The sequence below is a fragment of the Gopherus flavomarginatus genome, chromosome 2, assembly GCF_025201925.1.
Source record: "Gopherus flavomarginatus isolate rGopFla2 chromosome 2, rGopFla2.mat.asm, whole genome shotgun sequence".
NCBI lineage: Eukaryota > Metazoa > Chordata > Testudines > Testudinidae > Gopherus > Gopherus flavomarginatus.
In genome coordinates, this window is record NC_066618.1 from 111,551,406 (window position 1) to 111,576,395 (window position 24,990).

The following is a 24,990-nucleotide window of genomic DNA, read 5'->3' on the forward strand; positions in this document are numbered from 1 at the left end:
ACTCCCATCTGACCCAGTTATAAACAAAGTTAAGTTGTGTCTTCACAGCAGCATTTTTTAAAATCATAACCATACATTAGCCAAGTTTGGAGGTCCGCAGGCTGTGTTATATATGCCCCTTCTGGGAAAATATGAGCAGTTATTCCATATTGCTTCTGCAGAAGACATGCACACAGAGCTAAGAACTCTGGAATGTCCTGTTGCACAGAAGGCAGAGAGGAAGGAGCCACACTGTTACAGGATACAATTAGGGGGTCCCTTCTATACTGGAAAACAGCTGTTTATCAAATCGGTTGGCAAATAGTTGACTATGTGCAGATTGGCCAATTATAAGTGTGAAATACACCTCTACCTCGATATAACACTGTCCTCGGGAGCCAAAAAAACCTACCACGTTATAGGGGAAACCGAATTATATCAAACTTGCTTTGATCCACCGGAGTGTGCAGCCCCTCCCCGGAGCACTGCTTTACCGCGTTATATCTGAATTTGTGTTATATCGGGTCGCGTTATATCGGGGTAGAAGTGTACTGTTAGCTGCTATGGTCACTAACTGCATATCAACCACATTGAGTGGACACAGACTATTTGTAGACCCAACCATGTCGCTAACTGATGCCAAACTTGTTGAAAATACGCAGTGTAGATAACCTCTAGTTCGTTACAAATACAATCAATTCAGGGGTCTTTTATATGCCACTTTTGTCCCTGACCCTGTTTACTCCAAAGTTTCAGCTTTCTTATGTAGATAGCTCCCATTTCTCAAACTCAGCTAAAGGTTTGATATAGCAAAAGAATTGTCATACTGTAACAGACTAATATATTGTCGTCGATAGTAGATAATAGTAGATGCTTAAGAGGAAGATCCAAGAAAACCCAGAATGGACAATTACAGAAAAATACTTAGTGCTTGGTGATAGGCTGATGTCCTTAAGCATGAGGGTTTATGTTTATTTCTTAATTAAAAGACAACAAATAACTATTGGAACTGTGGATGTTCTCATTATCCATATAAATGCCTAATCCTATTTGAACACTCCGTTCCCCAAGTTTTTGAACTCAATGTTTAATGGCAACGAGCACAGGCTAACTATGCATTGTGTAAAAAACAATTTCCTTTTCGTTAGTTTTGTAGTTGTATTATGAATGAGGTTAAATAGGAGATTTACTTTGTCTGTATGGTCCTTGTATACTGCCTTCAAACCCCCTCACATTCACCTCTTTCTAAACTATCTCTGTCTTTTCAGTCTTTCTTAAGGCCTGATCCAATGTCAGCTGAAGTCATTTGGAGCCTTTTATGTATTTCAGTGGGGACTGGATCAGGCCCCAAGTATGGAAGTATTTTTTTGTGCCTCTAATGATTTTTATCACTCCTGTCTGAACCCTCTCTATTTCTGTTACATACATTTTGAGATAGGGTAGCCAGAATAGAAGGCACAGGGAGAGCATACCATTGATCATATAATAGTATTATATTATTTACCCATTGCTTAAGCATCCATATGTTTTGTTTGTAGGAACTATCTTGTAACCAAGTTAGGTAACACCTTTGTGGCCCCCTGACTCAGTATTATTAGTAATGTAGTTGAGGCCCTAAGAAGCCTTTACTTTCATACTCTGTTCACCAGTGTGCAAACAACCTTTTTAATACTAAGGATTAAGGTATCTTGACTGCTAACCAAACAGAAGGAAAAAGTGGATGATGACTAAGTATTGATCCCAAATGTGTGTTCTGGAGGAGAAAAAAATCCCTCTCGGGATCCCTTGTGCTCTGTTTGAAAACTTGGAAGGGAGAATTCAGGAGAAAACATGCAGACTATAGTATTTTCACTGTCATTCAGTGCTCCCAACATTATTTTCCACTTTTTCCCTCAACTGTCTCTGTTTTTATCTTTCTATTTGTCCTATAAAGATTCCAGCATACATTTGAGTACTCTATTAAATGAACACTTACATTAATGCTACAAATGGATGTAGACTATATTACTTTGTAGTTCATTTGCTGCCCCTATAAATATATAGTGGCTTGATTGGCTTTTTAGGAGATAATTTTTAATTCCAATAACCTACTGATATGCTAAATCCAGTAAGAGTAGTAACTGCTGAGTTTAGTGAACACCTCATGTTTTTTAACTGTAGTCTTTAACAGAGTGGAGGATGAATGGAATAACCTACTGATGGAAATTTGAGTGCTAGGGATATACATTAAGGAGGAGAGATTGCAGGTTGTAGAATAATTCCACATCACTTCAAAAAATATTTGGAAAATGGAAATGTTCCATGATTATCAGAAATTCAAGAACAAGGAAGGAAAAAAAGACAGATGAAATCACATTTTTCAAACTATATATGATTTTGGTTTTCCTGGGTTTCATATTATTTTTAAAAGCATGATTATAGTAGTTTTATCCTAGAGATTTTCCTACACTTAAAAAAAAAAAGTTGAGAACAAAAGATTTCCAAAATGACTAACTCCATTGAAGCTAATCCTTCCCTCCCTGTCTTAGTGTATCCCCTTCTTAGAGAACACAATTATTTCCATTTCCTTGTATATCTTCACAGTAATTTCCACCAAATGGTATTGTGAATATGTCAGCTGTAGGCATCCCCGGTGCATCAGCCAAAAAGTTATATGTAATTCCAAAAAAAGTTTTCTAGTTTTATAGCTATTATACTCTCTGGTCGCTCAAATAAATACATGTAACAATGTCGGCTAGACTTAACTCCAATTACTCTTAGATAGGAAAAGCTGCACTGGCGTGAAAAACATACCAGTATGGAATCTGCAAGCCAAAAAACTGTGATGTAAAGACAGATCATCACTCTCATCCTTTAAAAAAAAAATCACTGAAAATCTACACTGAGTTTAGTGCTGAACCACCAGCAAACACAGCAGTTGCACTTTTCAAGGAGTTGATCTGCGTTCTTTCAGTCACCTAAGTTGAGCTTTGGGTGTTTGGATTGAATGAACCCAGTCCTCAATGCAAAACTCAACTGAAACTGTTGAAGTTTGAGTGGTTTCAGGTCAAAACTACTCATTTTACATGGTTTGATGCACATTTTAGTGCAGTTTTTTTAGATTAAGCTTTGGTGAGTTAATATTAAAAAACAACAAGAAAAAGCCCCTATGACCAGGCAAGTTACATTCAATTTGATATTTCATTGCAAATATTTTGAGCGTCTCTCCCACACTCTTAACATATTGTTTGTAATCATGCTAAGGTGGTTGCAACTGGGAATCCTGGAACTCTCATACTTATAAAAACTTACTCTAGCAGATCGTAGACTGTAGTCCTGGGAACATTCTCCATTGGTCTCCAGAATGAAACTCTTAGAGAACCACACTATAAGGGGCTGGATTGTTGGGCAAAGAGGTGGTTTGGGAAAGAAGGGTATCATGCTGTCTAAAGTGGCTCATAGCTGTGAGTGATAATCTCAGGTCAGAGTGTCAGAAAATAAAGCAGACAGCCCTAGTGTTATATTCCATGATTAGATTTCTCCAAGTCAGTAACAAATGTGACCTGCTGGATCACTATATACTAGTCTTACCATAGAGTCACAGTCAATACACTTAGGGTCTCCAGTTTATCTTGTCACCCAGACAAACTGGATTTTGTGGTCACTATACTAAATTTCATATCACATTGGGATTGGGAGTAATTTAAAGGATTGGTCACTTACTCCCAGATCAATTGGTACTCTGGATTTTACTAAAGACAACACTGGCAACTAATTCTCTAGTAAACTAACTAAAGATTTATTAACTAAGAGAAAGAAATGAGAGTTATTGAGAGATTAAAGCAGGTAAAATACATTAATAGGTGAGTCAGAGTTTGTAAATCCAAAATGATAGCAGAAATGCAGTAATCTGTCAGTTCCAAACGTCTCTCAGGGTACCCAGAATAACTCTGTGGGTCTCTGTCTACTCGTTCAGTATTTTCATCCTGTTGGAATCCAAACAGTCCAGAGATTCAAGATTATTCCTTGAAATTAATTTTATAGTGTCTTCGCACAGACAACTAGCTGACAGTCTCACTGCCCACATGGGCATTTCTTTTGATGATACTGAGTGGGGAATACACTTAGTCTATGAACTCCCATTGTCACACACAAGGGCTCATATTTTGAAAATAGCACTCTTCTTCATTTGCATTTTCCCAAAGCTTCAGCTGCATTTAATGGGTTATTTAGTTAAAAGGATATACATAATGTGAACACCTGTCGTTACATAGGAATAGATAATTGAGAATTATACAAGTAACATTCCATTAGTTTTCATGAAGTTCTAACACCTGAATACACTCTTCATTAGCACACCATTGATCTAGGGATATTTAATTACAGAGTATATATATAATGTACAAGTAACATAATAGCAAACTACAGGAGACTGACAGACAAAAACAATACAGTAAATATCCCCTTTGATCTCTATTACTATATGAGTGAATTAATTTGAACGCATGCTAACAAGTAACGCTTCTTTGATATTCACATACAAGTGCATTGTCCTGAGATTCTGGCATTCACTGGTACCTGGACTGTCAGCATCACAAGGGGATCTCTTTCTCATAAAGTGATCACAGAAAGAAGCACCGTAGAATCCCTGACTTACACCTATGTATCTAACCATTGCAGCAGATATACTATGTATATCCACAGTATTTAATTACATCCATTTCAGAGACCCCTGAAATAGCAAGGTACAACAGAGTATATTAAGACTTGCAGTCTTAACTCTGAACTTCCTTCAACATGTTGCATAGATTCATAATATTTGTTTAACAGTTTTTTGTTTTTATTTTCTTTATTTCAGTGATAGTAAAATAATTAATGGAATATGTTATTGGCATTGTATTGTGCTAGTGCAGGGGTCAGCAACCTTTCAGAAGTGGTGTGCTGAGTCTTCATTTATTCACTGTAATTTAAGGTTTTGCGTGCCAGTAATACATTTAACTCTTTTTAGAAGATCTCTTTCTATAAGTCTATAATATACAACTAAACTATTGTTGTATGTAAAGTAAATAAGGTTTTTAAAATGTTTAAGAAGCTTCATTTAAAATTAAATTAAAATGCGGAGCTCCTCGGACCGGTGGCCAGAACCCAGGCAGTGTGAGTGCCACTGAAAATCAGCTGGTGTGCCACCTTCGGCGTGCATGCCATATGTTGCCTACCCCTGTGCTAGTGGTTCCTTTGGCTGTAATGTGCTATTGATGTTATGTTTTGTACATCTAGATACATCACCATCGAAAGATATTTGTGCTCTAGAGGCTATAGAGCAGGAGATAGGATGTGATATGGGAGTCTGAGATCAGCCAGGAATATAGGATGAGGACAAAGCAGAAACCTTCATACCATAGCAGCAAGTTCTCTTAATTTAATTTGACTCTGATCTCTTAGCTGAATCCTGCAAACACTTAAACTTGTGGTTAAGTTTACAGTCTGTGGGTAGTCCCAGTGACTTAAGTGGGACTAGTCACATGATGTAAAATTAAGTCCATGCACACATTTAAGGCCCTGTTCCTGCAAAGTTTGTAAAGCACCTTGAGGATGAAAACAGCTGTTTAAGTGCTGACTATTAGCAGTTAACTCAGTAAACATTAGAGTGCTAATAATATTTACGCATAAAACCTTAGTTGAAAACCACTGAAATGTAGTTAAAAATATGGAAGCAGTTCTTGGGCCTGCTGTTTAATTATGTAAATTCACTGCCTGAGACACTGAATTTTTCCCTAAAAATAATAAATGTATATGTTGAATTTTTCTCCAAATGTAGGCCCTGATTCTGCAATGAGTTCTATGTGAATGGATCCTGAAGTCAGTGGGGCTTTGTATAGGTGCAGGGTTCTGTTCTTGTGGAGCTCACCGCTGGATGCAGGTCTTAATTTTCAACCTGAGCCTTGTGGCAAGACTTGTTTTTGTAAATTTTGTTTGTTTGTTTGTTTTTAAACCTTTTAAGATCCTGAGTTACAAAAATGTATTAAACCAAATCAAACAAAGAAAAAATCCATAAGAAACAAAAACAGATAAGTGAACTTAAAATACAATCAAATACCCTCTCCAACCAGTTTCTCCTACATTGGGATGCTGTGTTCTGAAACGATCATAAGAACACACATAAGAACATAAGAACTGCCATACTGGGTCAAACCAATGGTCCATCTAGCCCAATATCCTGTCTTCTGACAGTGGCCAATGCCAGGTGCGTCAGAGTGAATGATCAGAAAAGGCAATCATCAAGTGATCCATCCCCTGCCATCCACTCCCAGCTTCTGGCAAACAGAAGCTAGGGACACTGAGAGCATGGTGTTGTATCCCTGCCCATCCTGGCTGAGAGCCATTGATGGACCCATCCTCTGTGAACTTATCTAATTCTTTTATGAATCCTGTTATAGTTTTGGCTTTCAGAACATCTCCTGGCAAAGAGTTCCACAGGTTGACTGTGCGTTGTGTGAAGAAATACTTCCTTTTGTTTGTTTTAAACCTGCTGCCTATTAATTTCATTGGGTGAACCCTAGTTCTTGTGTTTTGTGAAGGAGTAAATTAACATTTCCTTATTCACTTTCTCCACACCAGTCAAGATTTTACAGACCTCTATCATATCACCCCTTAATTGTCTCTATTCCAAGCTGAAAAATCAAAGTATTTTTAATCTCTCCTCATATGGAAGCTGTTCCATATTCTTAATCAATTTTGTTGTCCTTCACTGTACCTTTTCCAATTCCAAGATATCTTTTTTTAGATGAGGTGACAGATCTGCATGCAGCATTCAAGATGTGGGTATACCATGTATTTATATAGAGGCATTATGATAGTTTCTGTCTTATTATCAGTCCCTTTCCTAATGATTCCCAAGTTTCTGTTACCTTTTTTGACAAATCAAGTAGATGTTTTCAGAGAACTATCCACAATGACGTCAAGATCTCTTTCTTGAATGGTAACAGCTAATTTAGACCCCCACCATTTTGTATGTTAGTTGGGATTATGTTTTCCAATGTGCAATATTTTGTATTTATCAGCATTGAATTTCATCTGCCATTTTGTTGCCCAGTCACCCGGTTTTGTGAGATCCCTTTGTAACTCTTTGCAGTCTGCTATGGACTTAATTATCTTGAGTAATTTTGTACTATCTGCTAATTTTGCCACCTCAGTGTTTACCCTTAGGAGACTCCACTATTTCCCCCCGCTATATTCCAAAAACTGACCATTTATTGCTACCGTTCGTTTCCTATCTTTTAACCAGTTAGTGATCCATGAGGGGATCTTCCTTTGTACCCGATGACAGCTTACTTAGCTTAAGAACCTGTGTTGAGGGACTTTGACAAAGGCTTTCTGAAAGTCTAAGTACACTATATCTTCTGGATCACCCTGGTCAACGTGTTTGTTGATCTCTTTGAGGAATTCTAATAGATGATGGTGAGGCATGATTTCCCTTCACAAAAGCTGTGTTGACTCTTCCCCAACAAATTGTGTTCACTTATGTGTCTGATAAATCTGTTCTTTACTGTAGTTTCAATGACTTAGCCTGTCACTTAAGTTAAGCTTACCAGCCTGGAATTGAGGATCACCTCTGGAGCCTTTTTTAAAAAACTGGTGTCACGTTAGTGATCCTCAAGTCATCTTGTACAGAAGCTGATTTAAATGATAGGTTATGCAGCACAGTTAGTAGTTTTGCAATTTCATATAGAAGTTCTTATATAAGTCCATCTGGTCCTGGTGATGTATTACAATTTAATTTATCAATTTGTTCCAAAACCACCTCTAATGACATGTCAATCTGGGACAGTTCCTCAAATTTGTCACCTAAAAAGAATAGTTCAGGTGTGGAAATCTCCCTCAGATCCTCTGCACATCGTATGATATACACTGAAGAATGGGGATTTGCTATCAGACCTGCAAGTGTTAGAGCTGAAATATGCAGAATCTTTGGCACTTGCCTTTGGTATAAAATATAAAATTAAAACACTTTTTTATTTCTATCTAGGTTACTCATTGAGAAGCAATAACGATAGTAATCATCTGTCACATTTTAAAGGCCGAGTCACATGCAGCTGCAGAAAACATCTTATGAACTGTAATAATGTTAATGAAAGTTTATTGATCAAAACACAATTCTTTCTGAATACAGAATAAAATTGTCTTTGTTCTGACCCTTTGATGGCAACCAGTTTTACCTTGAAGTCTGGAGAGGCTGTTAGAATTCTGTTAATAAATCATACTATGCTGGATCACTAAGACCTCTTTCCAATTTGAAATAATGTAGATATGAAATCTGAGTTGTTAGGGGCATTTTTCCATCTTTGCAAGGGGGGGGGTTTAGAAAGGAGGTGGAGGAGGAGATGGCTTAGGCAAGGACAGAATTGGCTTTCACAGGGCCCAGTAATAGGATGCTATTTCACTGCAGAAACAACTGACCCAGAAAGGAACATAGTGAAAAACTGAGCAGTGGAAGTGTGCAGACATGACAGGCTTGTAATATGTAAAATCAATAAGGCTTACAAAGTTTAAAAAGGAAGACTGAGCAATAAAGCAATTTAGTTTTGTCTGTTACAGTCAACAGTTTTTCCCCACTATGAAAACCACTCTTTAAATTGATAAAAAGCATGCCAAAATTAACATGAGCAATTGCCAGCCAATAATGGTTTAAATTAGAGGTGAGTGAAGAGGTTTGGTTGCAATAAAAATTGTCTGAACTTTTGCCAGAAACTAGTAGTATGAACCAAACAATCAGGTAACTTTAAAAAATAAATGTCCTCCCATTCCTTTTATTCAGCATCTCTGTTCATCTCCGTAATGTGTGGGACTGGAAATGGCAAAATGCAGCAGGACAAGTTGTCCTGACGGTTCTATCTAGAACAAGGGTTCCCAAATTTGATTCGCGGCTTGTTCAGGGTAAGACCCTGGCGGACCGTGAGACGCTTTGTTTACTTGCGTGTCCGCAGGTATGGCGGCTTGCAGCTCCCAGTGGCCACAGTTCGCCGTTCCCCAGAACTGTGGGAAGTGGTGCAGACTGGGCAGTCACTTACGGCTGCTCTCATTGGCCGGGAACGGCAAACCGCGGCAAAACTGGGAGCTGCAAGCTGCCGTGCCTGCAGACACAGGTAAACAAAGCATCTCACAGCCTGCCAGAGGCTTACCCTGAACAAGCCGCGAACCAAGTTTGGGAACCCCTGTTCTAGAACTATTAGAAATCTGATGAGAGTCTGTTGTGATATTTCCAGTTCTGTCTTGCAGAGTCAAGTTGTTCAAGTAGTTTGTGTAAAAGTCAGGAAACAAATCACCTATGTTCTCTCTCTGTAAACATCAGTGGGCTTGTGCCCAGTATAAATTTTGCTTCTGAACCTTCAGTAATTATCTGAACTGAACCTTTTGGAAGTTGTCTATCACTAGTTTAAATGGAAGATAAAACTCTGAGAATGGTTTGCTCTGATCTGTACACCTGCTGGCTATCACCTTGTAGCCAACATCACAGTGTGCAGGACAGTCATTCGAGATGCATGGATTTTGTGAACACAACTCTAGAAACCGATGTGGGGAAATCACTTGGTAAGTTGCTTGCTGAAAAATACAGTCCTGTGACCCCAGGGTTTTTTTTGTGTGAAAGAAAGTGACAGAAAAATAAAGACATTTGTAATAAGTTGGGACAGTTTTCTCTTTTTAAAATAAAATGGAGAGTGAGTGAGTCCTGGTATATATCACCTTGGCTCTTGCCAAATTGACTGTCAGTACCCTGGACAGATAACTTGAACAGTGGGGGCATCTAAATGCGCCCATGTCCTGGCTGGCGGTCGAGCATCCGCTGAAATGCCGCCAAAATTCGGCGGCATTTTGGCAGCGACGCCTCTCGATGATGCCGCTTGCTGCTGACAGGCGACGTCATCGAGAGGCGTCACCGCCGAAATTCGCATGCTTGACTGCCGCCACGGTCCTTTGTCTGGCACCCGCCAGACGAAAAGGTTGGTGACCACTGACTTAGAACAATCAAGGAAAGTCCACTTCAGACTCAGGCTCTATAACCTAGCTAAGCATTCTGGAGAAAAAGAAAACAGCTTCTCTACAGTTTCAGTTGGCATGGCAATAAGTGTGTTGCATTTGTGTTGCTTAATTGACCCTTTAGGGTTTTTGAATAAGTGCATGTGCACACATACTCAGCGGTGGGGAGGGGCTGTAACGCCTGCAGACTTCACATTATTCAGTCTGAAATCATGTGGCTAACGTGTTAGAGGCAAATGCCCTGTTTCCTCCCCTCCCTGCCAACAATCTTTCAGTTTTAGCTCTTGGACAATAAGCAGCTAAAGACAGTAAAAGCAAAAAATGACTGACTAAGATTCAGTTTTATTCAAAGCAGGAAAAAGTTTCCATTGTAGTTTTGAAAGGGGACACTGGGCTTTTAATTGTCTTCAGGTAGCTGCCTGCTTTCCTTCCTATTGTTCTTTTTGCCCTCTTGCTCCTTGTTCCTTTCAGTGCTGCATTTAGAAAGAGCTGCAAAGTTTAAGGAAACTAGGAGCTTTTTTCCGTTGCTTAGCAATAAGAGCTACATTGTGAGGAGAAATGGGGCATAGCTTTTCTTTTTTTTGAAGAACTGACCAACTGAGAAACCTTCACTGCCTTTGTGCTGCTGTTGAAGCTATGTTAATGGGTCCTATTGAGCTCAATAGCCTTACAGTAAAAATCATTTTGGCATAAAGACATAGGAATCCAACCCAGACTAATTTTTAAAGGTGATCAGCAAAATAAAAAAGACTACATTGGCATCCCATGTTTCTTATTTTCTTATAATCTTTAAAGAAAATATGAGCTTCCCACAAACACATTGTCTGCTTGAGATTTACATTCAAATTTTAGGTGTTGTTTACCGTGGAAGACTCTCTCTGCTGACCAGAGAATAGTGAAGTGATGACATCACAAGGGGCAGGAGTGGCAGCTGAGCAATTGGGTTCTGAATCTGAAAATAGCTCCTTTCAGTTTACATTTGGGCCAAGGGTGTCCTTATCCTTTGACAGATTAGGTTTAGGTTAAGAAACACTAGGAATTGTGTTTTTTAAAATACTTTTTTGTTTTGGATTTTTAACTCTTTGACTACATTTTTCAGTTGCCTTTCACATAAGATAAGAGGGAAGGATCAGTAACTGGTTAAAAGAAAGGAAACAAAGGGTAGGAATAAATGTTCAGTTTTCAGAATGGAGAGAGGGATCTGTACTGGGATCAGTGCTGTTCCACATATTCATAAATTATATGGAAAAAGGGGTAAACAGTGAGGTAGCAAAATTTGCAGACATTACAAAATTACTCAAGATTGTTTAGTCCAAAGCAGAATATGAAGGTCAAAAGTATAACTAGATTCAAAAAAGAATTAGATAAGTTCATGGAGGATAGGTCCATCAATGGCTATTAGCCAAGATGATCAAGGATGCAGTCCTATGCTCTGGCTATCCTAAGCCTCTAACTGCCAGAAGCTGGTACTGGATGATGAGATGGATCACTAGATAATTGTTCTGTTCATTCCCTCTGAAGCATCTGGTATTGGCCACTGTTGGAAGACAGGATACTGGGCTAGATGGACCATCAGTCTGACCCAATATGGCCATTCTTATAATTGTTTCCAATAATCTTATCTGTATAACATTTGTAAAATAATTCTCATAAAAGAGATTATTTTATATTATTTGGGCCTTGTAAATACTTCCTTTGTATGTCAGTTTTCTCTTCATTTTCCTCAGTAGTAGTTATTTGGAAAATAACTTTTTAGAGGAGTTTTTATAGAACCCTAGCCTGCTGTTTCTTCAGACCAATATAATTTCAGTGGAATAATTTGGTTTCTTATGTCCAGTCTGTGTATAGCTATTTCCTTTGCTGATAATGAGATCCATAGTTCTAACAGACTTAACAACTTGTTCATGGTATTATCACACTATGTTACCATTGTTTCATTAACAGCATAGATGAGATATGGATGCATCTATTTTGCATATGAGTAATCATTACCTTTTGATGACTTGCTGGGCAAAGTGAGACGAGTTGTTCTCTGTTTTCTAATGCACAAGTATCCACATCAATACCATGCATGGTTCTTAAAACATGACTAGTACCATTGTTATATGTTCAGCTCGTGGCCGTCTTTGTGGACAAGTGATGGATTAACTAGACACGAGTCTGCTTCAGCTTAAAATTGAGACCATTGGCATAGCTATTACTGATCTGTGGATAAATAAAGTGTTTCAGTTTCCAGGGCTGTCCATCTGGCAACTTTCGTAATTGATATATTGACACACAGAAAAATAGAAAGCTCATTTAAAAAGCTTTGTTATGTTGGGTTCACAAAACAATTTTAATTTTTATGTAGACCAAAAAATGTGAAACCAGGGAAAAAATTGGTTTTATAGATGAAAATGAATTGACCTTAAATCAGATATATGGTAGAATATTATACATCTTCAGTGTATGTATTATAGCAGATGTGGGAAAACTGCAGCCCGTGGGCTGAATCTGGCCCAGCAGCCATTTTAAGCTGACCCTCGAGCTCCCACTGAGGGGCGGGATCTGGGGCTAGCTGCGCTGCAGCCAGGGAGCAGGGTTAGGGGCTGCTCTTTGTGGCTTCCAGAAGCAGCAGCATGGCTCCCATCTGGCTCCTATATGTAGGGGAAGCTAGGGGGTCCGCTCTGCGTGCTGCTCCCGCAGCTCCCATTGGCCGGGAACCGCAGCCAGTGGGAGCTGCAGGGGAGGTGCCTGCAGATGGGGCAGCGTGCAGAGTCGCCTAGCCATGCGTCCACACAGGAGCTGGAGAAGGAATATGCTGCTGTTTGAGGTAAGTGCTGCCTGGAGCCTGCACCTCAAACCCCTCATCCACAGCCCCACCCCAGAGCATGCCCCCCCAGCTGGAGCCTGCACCCCTTCCCGTAGCCCAACCCTCTGCCCCAGCCCTGATCCCCCTCCTGCCCTCTGAACCCTTTAGTCCCAGCCCAGAGCACTCTCTTACACCCCAAACTCCTCATCCCAGCCCCACCCTGGAGCCCACACCCCCAACCAGAGCCCTCACTCCCTCCTGCACCTCAACCCTAATTTTGTGAGCTTTTCTGGCCCACTATACAATTTCTATTCCCAGATGTGGCTGTCAGGCCAAAAAGTTTGTCCATCACTGTATTACAGGCAGGATAGGTTGTGCTACCTATAATTAAAGTTGCCCAACACTTCTCTAACAGGTCTTGTTGGGCTCAGCCTTGCCTGCGGCCCATCAGACTGCTATCAGGGCAATCCTGCCTCTGGATCCCCTAGTGTTTTAAGCCTCTGGTGTCTGAAGAGTGCCCAGGCACTATCCTGGACTTGGGGTCCATAGGAAGACTCTCGGAACACAGACCTGTTGTGTAACAATTCCTCCTGAGAGCTGCAACCATGTGGCTCAGCTGCCTAGTCCCTAAGCATAGTGATGACTCTTCAGACTCCCACTATAGTTTAAACATGCCCTCTTCCAGAATCCCACTGAAGCTGTGAGCCTTTTGGGTTACAGTTTAACTCTCTCAAGGGCTACACACTTTGCACAGAGTTCTACAACACTGTTGCTCTTTACTTAATCTCACAAGAAACACACAGATCTGTATGGAAGTTGTAAATCATATATGGATTTTCCCCTCGTCAGCTCACCCTTCCATTGGAAGTCCTTGGAGAACCATCTGTGTTCTGGTAGGTGGGTCTAACTCCCTGGTCAGCCTCAACAGGTGACCATAGAGTCCTACCATGACTTTGTGACCTCTCTCCTGATAAACCAGTTCTTCTGGTTGAGAGCCAGTCTTTTGTCTAATGCTATTGCATATCATTGGTTGGGCACTTAAGTCAACGACCCTCTTTTGAAATTTCAGTCTAACAGGATGCTGAAGCTCACAGTGAATGCAGCTAGCCTCCACATTCAAAATGGAGTTTGCAGCTTGATAAAGATACATACAGAGAGTTCACTGAATCAATACGTTCTATAGACACATTTCCAAAATCATCACAGCTTCTCATTACAAGAACCTTATAGCTTTGCCAGACTTTAACCATTTGGGCTGAAATTTTCCATTCCAGGTGTTTGCTTCTGGATGAAATTCAGGTGTTTCTGAGAATGAGGCTAGGGAAAAAGACATTGTTTGACCATGTTAAAAGTGTCTAGTAATCTTTTATCTGAGAAGTTCTAGCACTCCCGGGCTTTGGCACAGGGACTTGAAATTTGGCAGTGGGGTGGCCTTTTGCCCTCTCTCTGAAAATCTGCCCAAATTTGGTCAAGATAACTACAGTTTTTCAAAAGCTTCCTGCACATGCTTGGTACCGACTTGATAGATCTCAGCCAAATTCCCTAAAAATTCCAGCTTCAGTGAACATGTTTGAGCCCGGGGCTGCGGGGGCTGAGCAGAACTTTGCCTACAATTGCAGCTCTATGCTGTTGCGGGCCAAGCACAGGAACTGATAACATGGAGCCTGTCTCTCCTGTACTCTCAGTGAACCACCTGCTGATGCCCAGAGAGTGAGGAGGAGGCTGTGCAGAGGAGTATAGTCATTGTATAGTCAACCCTGGCAAATGGCAGAGCACTGGAAATATACACAAATCTTGGGAATGCTGTGTGTTTTGTGGCTATAATCCCATATCATTTCGGATATGGGGGAGGTAATTCCCCTCTCCTTCTGATGGAGCAGTTAGCAGGGACTCCAACAGTGGGAATTTGCAGCCATTCCAGTCCCTTACTTGGCCTGTGTGGGGAGGTGGGTATCTAAAGGGAGGAAGAGTGAATCTTCATGAGGTGCTTGATCTGTCTTAGTATTTCGTAGTGGCTCCTCACAATGGTATCTGAGTGCCTGGTCCTTTTTGTAGGAATTATTTTACTTCCCTCTTACCTCATCTTGTCTCTCCCTCTCCCCATTGAAAAGGAGCCAACGTTTTGGTGAAATGCGGCATAGTTAAAGTATTGAAGTAGTAGTTACTTTTGTACATACCCTCCATCACCATAGTTTCAATTCTTAGATACATTGTACAAAGCCTTAGGACAGGAATGAATAATACGATGTTGAACTGAAACTATGGTGACGAATTGAAAATAGGGAGAATGTACCACTTTCCTGTATCTAGCACATCAGATACTTCCTGTTCTCGTCATGCTTTTTATAGACTAAAGTCATTAGATATTAGTAAAGCACAGTTCCTTTTTCCTAGTTATGCAGTAGAATTGGAGATTGTGGGCAAATCTCCCAATCCCCATAGTGACAGAAGAACATTTATCTAATTAGTAGTTTTCTTTTTGGCATTGCTGTGAATAAATTAGCATTTCAGTTGATACCCTGGGCTACTGGGAAAAAGTTTCCCAGAGTAGCGTTTAGCCTCATTTCTTTAGATAAAGGACTGTATTTCTAGCTTTGTGTAGATTGATATTTCTTCTTACTCAAAAAGATACATGCACTTGTTATGGATCTTAATGTAGGTTTTTTTAATCCCTAAGCAGGGCTGGGGCAACCATTTAGGCAAACTAGGCTTTTAGGCACCCTCAACAACCAGGCGGCAGCCTAGGGCGCCTGGTGGTTGAGGGTGCCTAGAAGCGCACTCAGGCGAGGAGGTGGAGTGGAGGTGAGCTGGGGTGGGGGTGAGGAAGAGCGCAGGGAGGGCCTCCCGCAGTAACGAGGGGGCACACAGGGGAACCGCTCCCCGCCCCAGATCACCTCCACTTTGCCTCCTCTGCTGAGCACACAGTCCCCGTTCTAAATCTCCTCCAATCGGCGCCGCACGCCTGGGAGGGGAGGAGAATGAGAGCTGGGGCGGGCTCCTGGGCGGGGTTAGCTGCCGCGGTGGGGGGCAGGGTTGGCTTCTGCAGAAGGGCTCCCCGGGCGGTGTTAGCTGCCATGGAGGGGGGTGGAGTTAGCTTCCGCACGGGGTGCTCCCCGGGCAGGGTTAGCTGCCGTGGTGGGGGGTGGTGTTAGCTTCCACAGCGGGGGCTCCCCAGGAGTGGTTAGCTGTCGCGGCGGGCAATGTTAGCTGCTGTGGAGGGGGGGTGGGGTTAGCTTCCATGTGTGGGGGCTCCCCGGGCAGGGTTAGCTCCCGCGGTGGGGGGCGGTGTTAGCTTCCGCAGCGGGGGCTCCCTGGGCAGGATTAGCTGCTGTGGCGAGCGGTGTTAGCTGCCGTGGAGGGGGGGCGGTGTTAGCGTCCGTGGGGGGGGGGTGCTCCCCGGGCCAGGTTAGCTGCCATGGAGGGGGGGGGCTTGCAAGGGGGGTAGCTGCTGCGAGGGTGGGCTCCCCGGGTGCTTGGGGTTAGCTTCGGGGGGGGGGGGCTCCTCGGGTGGGAGGGGTGGGTGGGTTTGGTTAGCTACCATGGGGGGGGCGGTGGGCGGGGTTAGCTGAGGGGGCGCAAGGTGGAAGTTTCACGCCCTAGGCGAAACTTCCTTGCACCGGCCTTGTTCCTAAGAATCAAAGAGTTAAATTTGTTTACATGTCTTTTTCCAGTAAACTGAGCCTTCTATATGTGCCATGCCATTTAAATGTCTTCCCAGAAGAAGTTACAGAGATAACTGTGAATAGCTCATGTAAAAGCAACATTGTTGTTGTTGGGTTTTTTTCCAAAGAAAAATATAAACAGAATTGAACAGATTTTCCAAATCCTAGATTTGGTAGTAGCACATTGATTGTAGACAGATTGTGATTTCAGTTACTCTGGCATAAATCAAAAGATACATTTTGCCTCCTGATCCAAGCAATAACCTAAAATAATCTTTAATCTGAGTATTAGAAATCTTTCCTTGAATCTCTCCCTGAGTCAGTGACATGGAATTCGCTGGAGGGCTGAAGTGTGTGTGTGTGTCTACGTCTATCTGTCTCTCTGTGTGTGTGTGTGTCTAACAAACATTTGACTGCCTATGCCAGCTGGGGCTAAGAGCACTGAAGGAGGAGTGTACTTAGTCTTTGGTGGAATTTGAGGGCTTAATAACTCAAATGGCTCCTTTAGAAAATTAAGAACTAGTATTGGTCTCCAAATAAGAGAGTGCTGTCTTATCCTCCTTTGCTAGAAGAGTAGTGAGTGCAATGTGGACCTCAGGACTTGGTGGAAAAGTGAAAATGGTGGAGAACAGGTGCTTCAGCAGGAACATGTGCTGTAAGATTTCCCTTATTTTGCTGCAAAAAACATTGGCATATCCAAAAGAAGGGTAGTGTTTTATAATTTATTAATACAAATAATTAGACTATTTTTATTTTTTTTCTTACAGCTTGATGACTGTACACTGCAACTGTCTCATAATGGTACCTATCTGGATTTAGAATCCACCTTAGCGGAGCAAAGGGATGAATTGGAAGGTTTCCAGGAAGATGCTGGGTATGTATTTATAAGATTTAAATGAAAAGACATATTTATCAGGACATGCTGAAGTGATGGAGATGTGGGCACTTAAACTCGTACTTTGAGACTCAAATAAGAAAGCAGAAAAGCATAACCTTCATATCTTTACTCACAAGCAATTGCATTCAATTCCCTTTCTAGAAGCAAAAGGTTTTTTTTTTATTCTTTTTTCACTTTTGTATCTTTTTTTTAGAACAAAGACTGCTTAGTGTACGAAATCTTCTATGCTGGATCTTTTTTCAAACAGTCCTATATAATTTCTGTAGCTTACCCTGATTGGTATCTAGTTCTAGTATGTAGAACTCAGCAGTATTTCTGCTTCCTTTGCAACCTCACCAAGAACCTTGATATGCCCTGACTTGTTACTGTATACCTTCTACCAATTCTCGGCCAAATGATGGTCTTTGAGATGTAGACTTCAATGACCTGGTTTTTATGAATATAGGCCTGATCCAGAGCCCATTGAAGTCAATAGGAAGACTCCCATTATGAAAATTTTTAAGAGCGAGAATGTCTCTCTCTTACAAAACACTGCTCAATGGGGCATACTGAGTGTAATATCATAATATAGCTCCTAATGAACTGATTATTTCTGATAATTGATACTGAGAGCAAAGAAACTTACTGATCATCACATACATTTATCAATAAATAAATGAGTAGAATTTGGTGTCTGCCTGATTTCTGATGGGCCTTCGGGTGATTGCTTATGACAGTTATCTTTATTTTTATTCAAGTTATAAAATGTACAATTTAAAACCATTTTGTCACGCTCCATTGCATTTTTGTACTCCTAGTTGCTTTACTAGGATTGCATGTTTGTAAGTAAGGGCAGGTTTAGACCTGTAACTTTTTGTGTATAGGCTTCACATATATCACAGACTGGCAGTACCAAAAGGGCACAGATTAGGATTGCCATCGGTTAAGTTTTGTTGCCAGTGACAGATTTGGCTCTTTGATTAGTTTATTTATTTTTTTTATTTTTTCTTCCTGTTCATTCTTTAATGTTGTACAAATGATTATGGATATAGTCTTTCTGTAGTTTACTATTTTTTTACTAATCTAATTGTATTTTCATTGATTGCAATATGGTGAAACCAAAGGACTGACATAATGGATGTGGCCTTCTAACAAATTTGGAACAGAATTTTAATCAGTACATTTGGGGATATTTTATGGTGGTTTCTTAAGAAAGGACATTGTCTATAAATGGTGGTCTCCTTAACCGAAAAAGATTTTACATATGTATGCAAAAACTACTATGTATGAAAAAGATAGGATAGTTATTTGGCAGGTAAAGATGGTGTCCTATTATTAGAAGTAAATGAATTCAGTTTATGTAATTTTTTTTAAGCGAGCTGTGTTTAGATAGGCTTCGCTTTGAACTTTGTTGCTGCTCATTGTTATTTTGAGAAAGATGGCTCTTTTTTTCTCTGTTGTGTGTCCCATAAGTCAGAATATTCTATCTATCCATTCCATAGTAAAATGATTAGTGAACTTCTGTGTGCTAAAAGTCACTGGCTTTTCAGCCTCTGTATAAGTGACTTATAAACATTTAATTTCAATTGTAATTCTAATTTCAAATTAACTTTATCTTTTTAAACAATTTTCTTGGCACTGTTCACATAAAGATGTGAGAATGTTATAAACGTTAAATATTTCTCACTGAGAAACACTGAATATTAGAAACTGCACGTGGTTATCTATGTGACTGCGATATAAGAGAGTTTATTTGCTGCTGCACTCAAAATTGTAGAGAGTTCTTTCTTCATTGCATTTTACTTTATCCCAAGATACTATCGTGTGTTACAAGAAGGTTGTATTTACATTGCATAAAAGAAGAAACTCATGTTTAAGGAAAATATAAGATTATCTAGGGCTTTACTGGAGTTTTCTTCCTGTGTGAGGTGTGAGGTCAGTTTTTCCCAGGCATTCTTTCCCTCTTGTTAGCTTCTCCATTGTACTTTTACTGACCTAACTCCATTTCAGCTGGTGTCTGGTGATAGCACAAATAAGCAGCTTGATGAGTATGAGGGCTGCCAGTGGCTTTCATGCCAGTTTTGTCATTCAGGATTGAACAACAGCTTCTGTCATAAACAGATAGCTAAGGGTTAATGTCTCTTTCACCTGAAAAAAAAGTAACCTGAAACACCTGACCAGAGGACCAATCAGGAAACCAGACTTTTTCAGGTCTGAGTGGAGGGAAGTTTGTGTCTGTGTTCTTTGTCTTCTGCCTAACTCCCTCTCGGCTATGGGAAGAATTTCTCTATTTCCTGCTTTCTAATCTTCTGTGTCCAAGTTGTGAGTACTGAGATCATAATACAATAGGGGTTATTGTTTTTTTCTTTTGTATTTACATGGTATAGTTGCTGGAGTGTTTTGAATTGTATTCTTTTTGAATAAGGCTGTTTATTCATATTCCTTTTAAGCAATTGACCCTGTATTTGTCACTTTAATACAGAGAGACCATTTTTATGTACTTTTCTTTCTTTTTACATAAAGCTTTCTTTTTAAAACCTGTTGAAGTTTTTTTTTAGTGGGAAACTCCAGGGAATTAAGTCTGTGCTCACCAGGGAATTGGTGGGAGGAAGAAGTCAGGGGGAAATCTGTGTGTGTTAGATTTACTAGCCTGACTTTGCATTCCCTCTGGGTGAGGGGGGAAGATAAATTAGCTCTCGGTACTTCTGTTTTCCAAGGCTGGAAACGGGGAGGGGGGAATCCCTCTGTTTAGATTCACGGAGTTTGCTTCTGTTTATCTCTCCAGGAACCCAGGGAGGGAATACCTGGAAGGGAGAAGGGAAGGGAAATTGTTTATTCCCCTTTGTTGTGAGACTCAAGGAATTTGGGTCTTGGGGTCCCCAGGGAAGGTTTTGAGAGGACCAGAGTGCCCCAAAACACTCTAATTTTTTGGGTGGTGGCAGCTTTACCAGGTCCAAGCTGGTAACTAAGCTTGGAGGTTTTCATGCTAACCCCCATATTTTGGACGCTAAGGTCCAAATCTGGGACTAGGTTATGATAGCTTCCCACCCCCGTTTTTCTTTCCACCCGCTTTGGACAAAGTAAATCAGTCCAATAAAGTCTTCAGAAGTAACTGTAGGGGGAAAACATTCAGAACAAACTGTGTCCCTATAAGACTCATGCCTGCTATGTCTATTTGATTTAGAAAATTACACTTCTTACAGCACCTCCTATTACATAACAGAATCTGCTATTAATTGCGCGGCATTACAAAACATTCACTTAACATCTTGGTCTACTGCCTTGTACTGCCCAGCTATTGTTAGGTATTGCTGCTGGTACTGCTCTTTTCCTTACTTGGAAAATGGGGATGATAATACTTGTCTACCTCCAAAGGGGACATTGAGCCTAAATTAATTAATGTGTGTGAAGCATGTTCATATCTGTAGACAGTTTGCACTTATATAGAACCTTCTATTATCATTAACATTTCAGGACAAAAACATTTTATGTGAATATTTTGCATAGTGGTGAGATGTTAAAGCAATTAATTAATTTGTTAGGTTATAATGTAATGGGCTAGATCCACAGCTGGTTTCAGTGGAGTGTGCTGATTTACACCAGCTGAGGATTGTGTTCTGCTGAGTGTTGCATTATTATAATTTGTAGCAAAATAAGATGTCAGAAACAAAACATTTCTGAAACTATCTACACTAATAGCTGGCCTTTTCTCTCTTGTAGATAGGTGTATACCTGGAGTAACTCCACTGGCTTCAGGGATGTTACTCCAGATCTACACCTGTGTAAATGAAAACAGAATTTGACTGATCTATATCAAGCCCATCCAAGCGAGTTACAGGTAATGTCACCTGCTATGAGTAAAGTATCAGAGGGGTAGCCGTGTTAGTGTGGATCTGTAAAAGCAGCAAAGAATCCTGTGGCACCTTATAGACTAACGGACGTTTTGGAGCATGAGCTTTCGTGGGTGAATACCCACTTCGTCAGATGCATGTGGTGGAAATTTCCAGGGGCAAGTATATATATGCAGGCAAGCTAGAGATAATGAGGTAGTTCAGTTAGGGAGGATGAGGCCCTGTTCTAGCAGATGAGGTGTGAAAACCAAGGGAGGAGAAACAGGTTTTGTAATTGGCAAGCCATTCACAGTCTTTCGCTGGTGTAGATATGTGGGTAGAGTTGGCATTGAGGTTTGTTGCATGGATTGGTTCCTGAGCTAGAGTTACTATGGTGCGGTGTGCAGTTACTGGTGAGAATATGTTTCAGATTGGCAGGTTGCCTGTGGGCGAGGACTGGCCTGCCACCCAAGGCCTGTGAAAGTATGGGATCATTGTCCAGGATGGGTTGTAGATCCCTGATGGTGCGTTGGAGAGGTTTTAGCTGGGGACTGTATGTGATGGCCAGTGGAGTCCTGTTGGTTTCTTTCTTGGATTTGTCTTGCAGTAGGAGGCTTCTGGGTACACATCTGGCTCTGTTGATCTGTTTCCTTATTTCCTCGTGCGGGTATTGTAGTTTTGAGAATGCTTGGATGAGATTTTGTAGGTGTTGGTCTCTGTCTGAGGGGTTAGAGCAGATGCGGTTGTAACATGCAATAAATCTCGATGCCAACTCTGCCCACATATCTACACCAGCGACACCATCACAGGACCTAACCAGATCAGCCACACCATCACCTGTTCATCACCTGCATGTCCACCAATGTAATATACACCATCATATGCCAGCAATGCCCCTCTGCTATGTACGTCGGCCAAACTGGACAGTCGCTACGGAAAAGGATAAACGGACACAAATCAGATATTAGTAATGGCAATGTACAAAAACCTGTAGGAGAACACTTCAGCCTCCCTGGCTACACTATAGCAGACCTTAAGGTGGCCATCCTGCAGCAAAAAAAACTTCAGGATCAGACTTCAAAGAGAAACTGCTGAGCTTCAGTTCATCTGCAAATTTAACACCATCAGCTCAGGATTAAACAAAGACTGTGAATGTCTTGCCAATTACAAAACCAGTTTCTCCTCCCTTGGTTTTCACACCTGAATTGCTAGAACAGGGCTCATCCTCCCTGATTGAAATATCTCATTATCTCTAGCTTGCCTGCATATATATACCTGCCCCTGGAAATTTCCACCACATGCATCTGACAAAGTGGGTATTCACCCACGAAAGCTCATGCTCCAAAATGTCTGTTAGTCTATAAGGTGCCACAGGATTCTTTGCTGCTATGAGTAAGTCATTTGGGAAGATTATAAGACTGAAGAGAGAGATCTTCTATTCACTGTGGATAATTTCCTGAAACATCCACATTCACTCTGCAGTGGCAGTCAAAAAAGCTGACAGAATTTTAAGAATCATTTGGAAATGGGTAGATAATACAGAAAATATCATAATGCCAGTATATATATCTATAGTATGCTCACAACTTGAATGCTGCATGCAATTCTGGTCACCTCATCTCAAAAAAAGATATATTAGGATTGGAAAATATATAGAGAAGGGCAATAAGAATGATTATGGGTATAGAACAACTTCCATATGAGGGAGAGATTGAAAGATTGGAACTGTTCAGGTTAGAAAAGAGACATCTAAGGGTGAATGTGAAAGTAGTCTATAAAATCATGAATGGTATGAAGAAAGTGGATAGGGAAGTGTTATTTACACCTTCACATAAGGTGCCACCTGATGAAATTAGTAGGCAGCAGGTTTAAAACAAATATAAGGACAGACTACTTCACACAACACTCAGTAAACCTGTTGAACTCGTTGCCATGGAATGTTGTGAAGGCCAAAAGTATAACTAGGTTCAAAAAAGATTTGGGTAATTTCATGGAGGATGAGTCCATCAATGGCTGTTAGCTAAGATGGTAAGTAACATAACTGCATGCTCCAGGTGTCCCTAAACCTCCAAATGCTAGAAGCTGGGACTAGACAATGGGATGGAACTTTCAAAATTGCCCACTTCTGTTCTTTCTCTCTGAAGCATCTGGCACTGGCCACTGTCAGAGAGAGGATATTGAGCTAGTTGGACTATTGGGCTGATTCAGTAGAGCTATTCTCATGTAAGATAGAAAAGTTATATTGTAGGAGTCTGATTTTGCCATGAGTCTTTGACATTAGTCAAGAAGTATTAGTATAGTTGTGATTAGGGCTGAACAACAATTCAGTGTGGGAGTGTTTTTATAATGAAATTTACTATACTATTTCTTTCGGTTGCCCTGTAACTACTAATTTGCCGTGAATTTATTCTCTGCATAATTCTCTGTTACTGCAAAACCTAATTGTCAGTGACCTTGCAAAATCTTTGTTCCCTCACGTTGTAGAGTTCAGTTTTTTTATTCGTTCTGGGTTCATTTAAACATCCTGGTTCTTAGCTTCAGCATCCTTAATTGTCTGAGAGTAGACTACTTCACAATCCACCTCTCTTTCTCAGTACCAGTGTGCTCATCAGGCAGATGAAAGCTTGCTAAACCCAGAATAAAAGACCTGGGAGCTAGGTGATCAAAGCAGTTTTGGTGCTAGGCCCTAATCTATGGAACCCCTTACAGAAGTGTATCAGAATAAGAACTATCTACCTTCAGAGCCTGGTGCAAAACACCCTCCTTCATCACAGCCTAGTTACATTAACAGAGGCTGAGATGATGCTAGGAGTGGGATGACGAAAGCACAATGGACCAAACCCTAGGAGGGTGACAAAGTGGAGTCCAGTTTTAATCTTTAGTTATATATCTTTTGTATTTCACTGCACTTCATTGCCTAGATACTGCAGTGATTTGTGCTCTCATGATTTCTTAGGTAGGTATGTACAAAGTGGAAAGGATTAATAATGTTCTCTAAGAAAAAGGATGATGCCAGTTCTGGTAAATTTAAATGGTGAATCTCTGTGAATCTCTTCATCCATAATCAGAATTATTTTTGAAAGAAATCATGGATGCCTGTGCACAGGGTTTGAAAAAAGAAACAAACCCCAATTACCTATGGTAAATATAATAAAAATCTTTCCTGGTAAATGCTAACAACTTCTACAAAATCCATTCAATCTTTGTTTTTTTATTTTAAAGTTTTTATCCCTTAGGGTTGTGAAGAAAAGCTTGAATAGAATGTGAATCAATGCAGTGTTATCTTCCAGAATCTACAGCTTTCACTGCTGCCATTTAGAACTCTGTGGGCAACTCTGAAACTAGCAAGAATCTTAGGTCATTTACACACTATTTCTGTTTAGGATTGTTAGGATTAGCAGGAGAGCCAATCACTGTAACTATCCACTGTGGAGGAGAATCCAGAAAAAGATGCTAGTTGACGAAGTAGATTTGTGAAGACCCATTTCAACCACTTTTGCAGAAGCTGGGAGTCAGTTGGATGAGATAGAGATTAAGAGCTTCTCTACACAAAGATTTAGTGCACAGCAAGCTGGGGTGTCAATCTTCAGCACACTGGTTTGCCATGTGCTATCTGGTGAGGTGGAAAGAGCGAAATCAATGAGAAATTGTAGCAAGGTGGACGGGGAGAGATGTAGGGTAGAGAGAGAGGTGGAGGTGTTTGTAAGAGAAGTGGGAGGAACAAAAAATTATAGGGCAGAACGTAGAGTACACAGTGTAGAGAAATAATGGGAAAGGGGAGGGAAGAAAGAAAGGAGGAAAGCAAGTCACTGAAAACAACCTAGGAAAAGATACAAC

At 40.7% G+C, this 24,990-nt stretch overlaps 1 protein-coding gene across 11 annotated transcripts in view; it reads left to right on the forward strand.

Annotated features, from left to right (window-relative positions):
- FHOD3 (formin homology 2 domain containing 3) overlaps nt 1-24,990 on the forward strand; it is a 657,808-nt gene that overhangs the window by 49,377 nt on the left and 583,441 nt on the right. For all 11 annotated transcript variants that reach the window (XM_050937644.1, XM_050937645.1, XM_050937647.1 and 8 more), the window contains exon 2: nt 17,214-17,320. In XM_050937644.1, the coding sequence (XP_050793601.1) occupies nt 17,214-17,320 (107 nt within the window). The remainder of the gene's footprint in view (nt 1-17,213; nt 17,321-24,990) is intronic.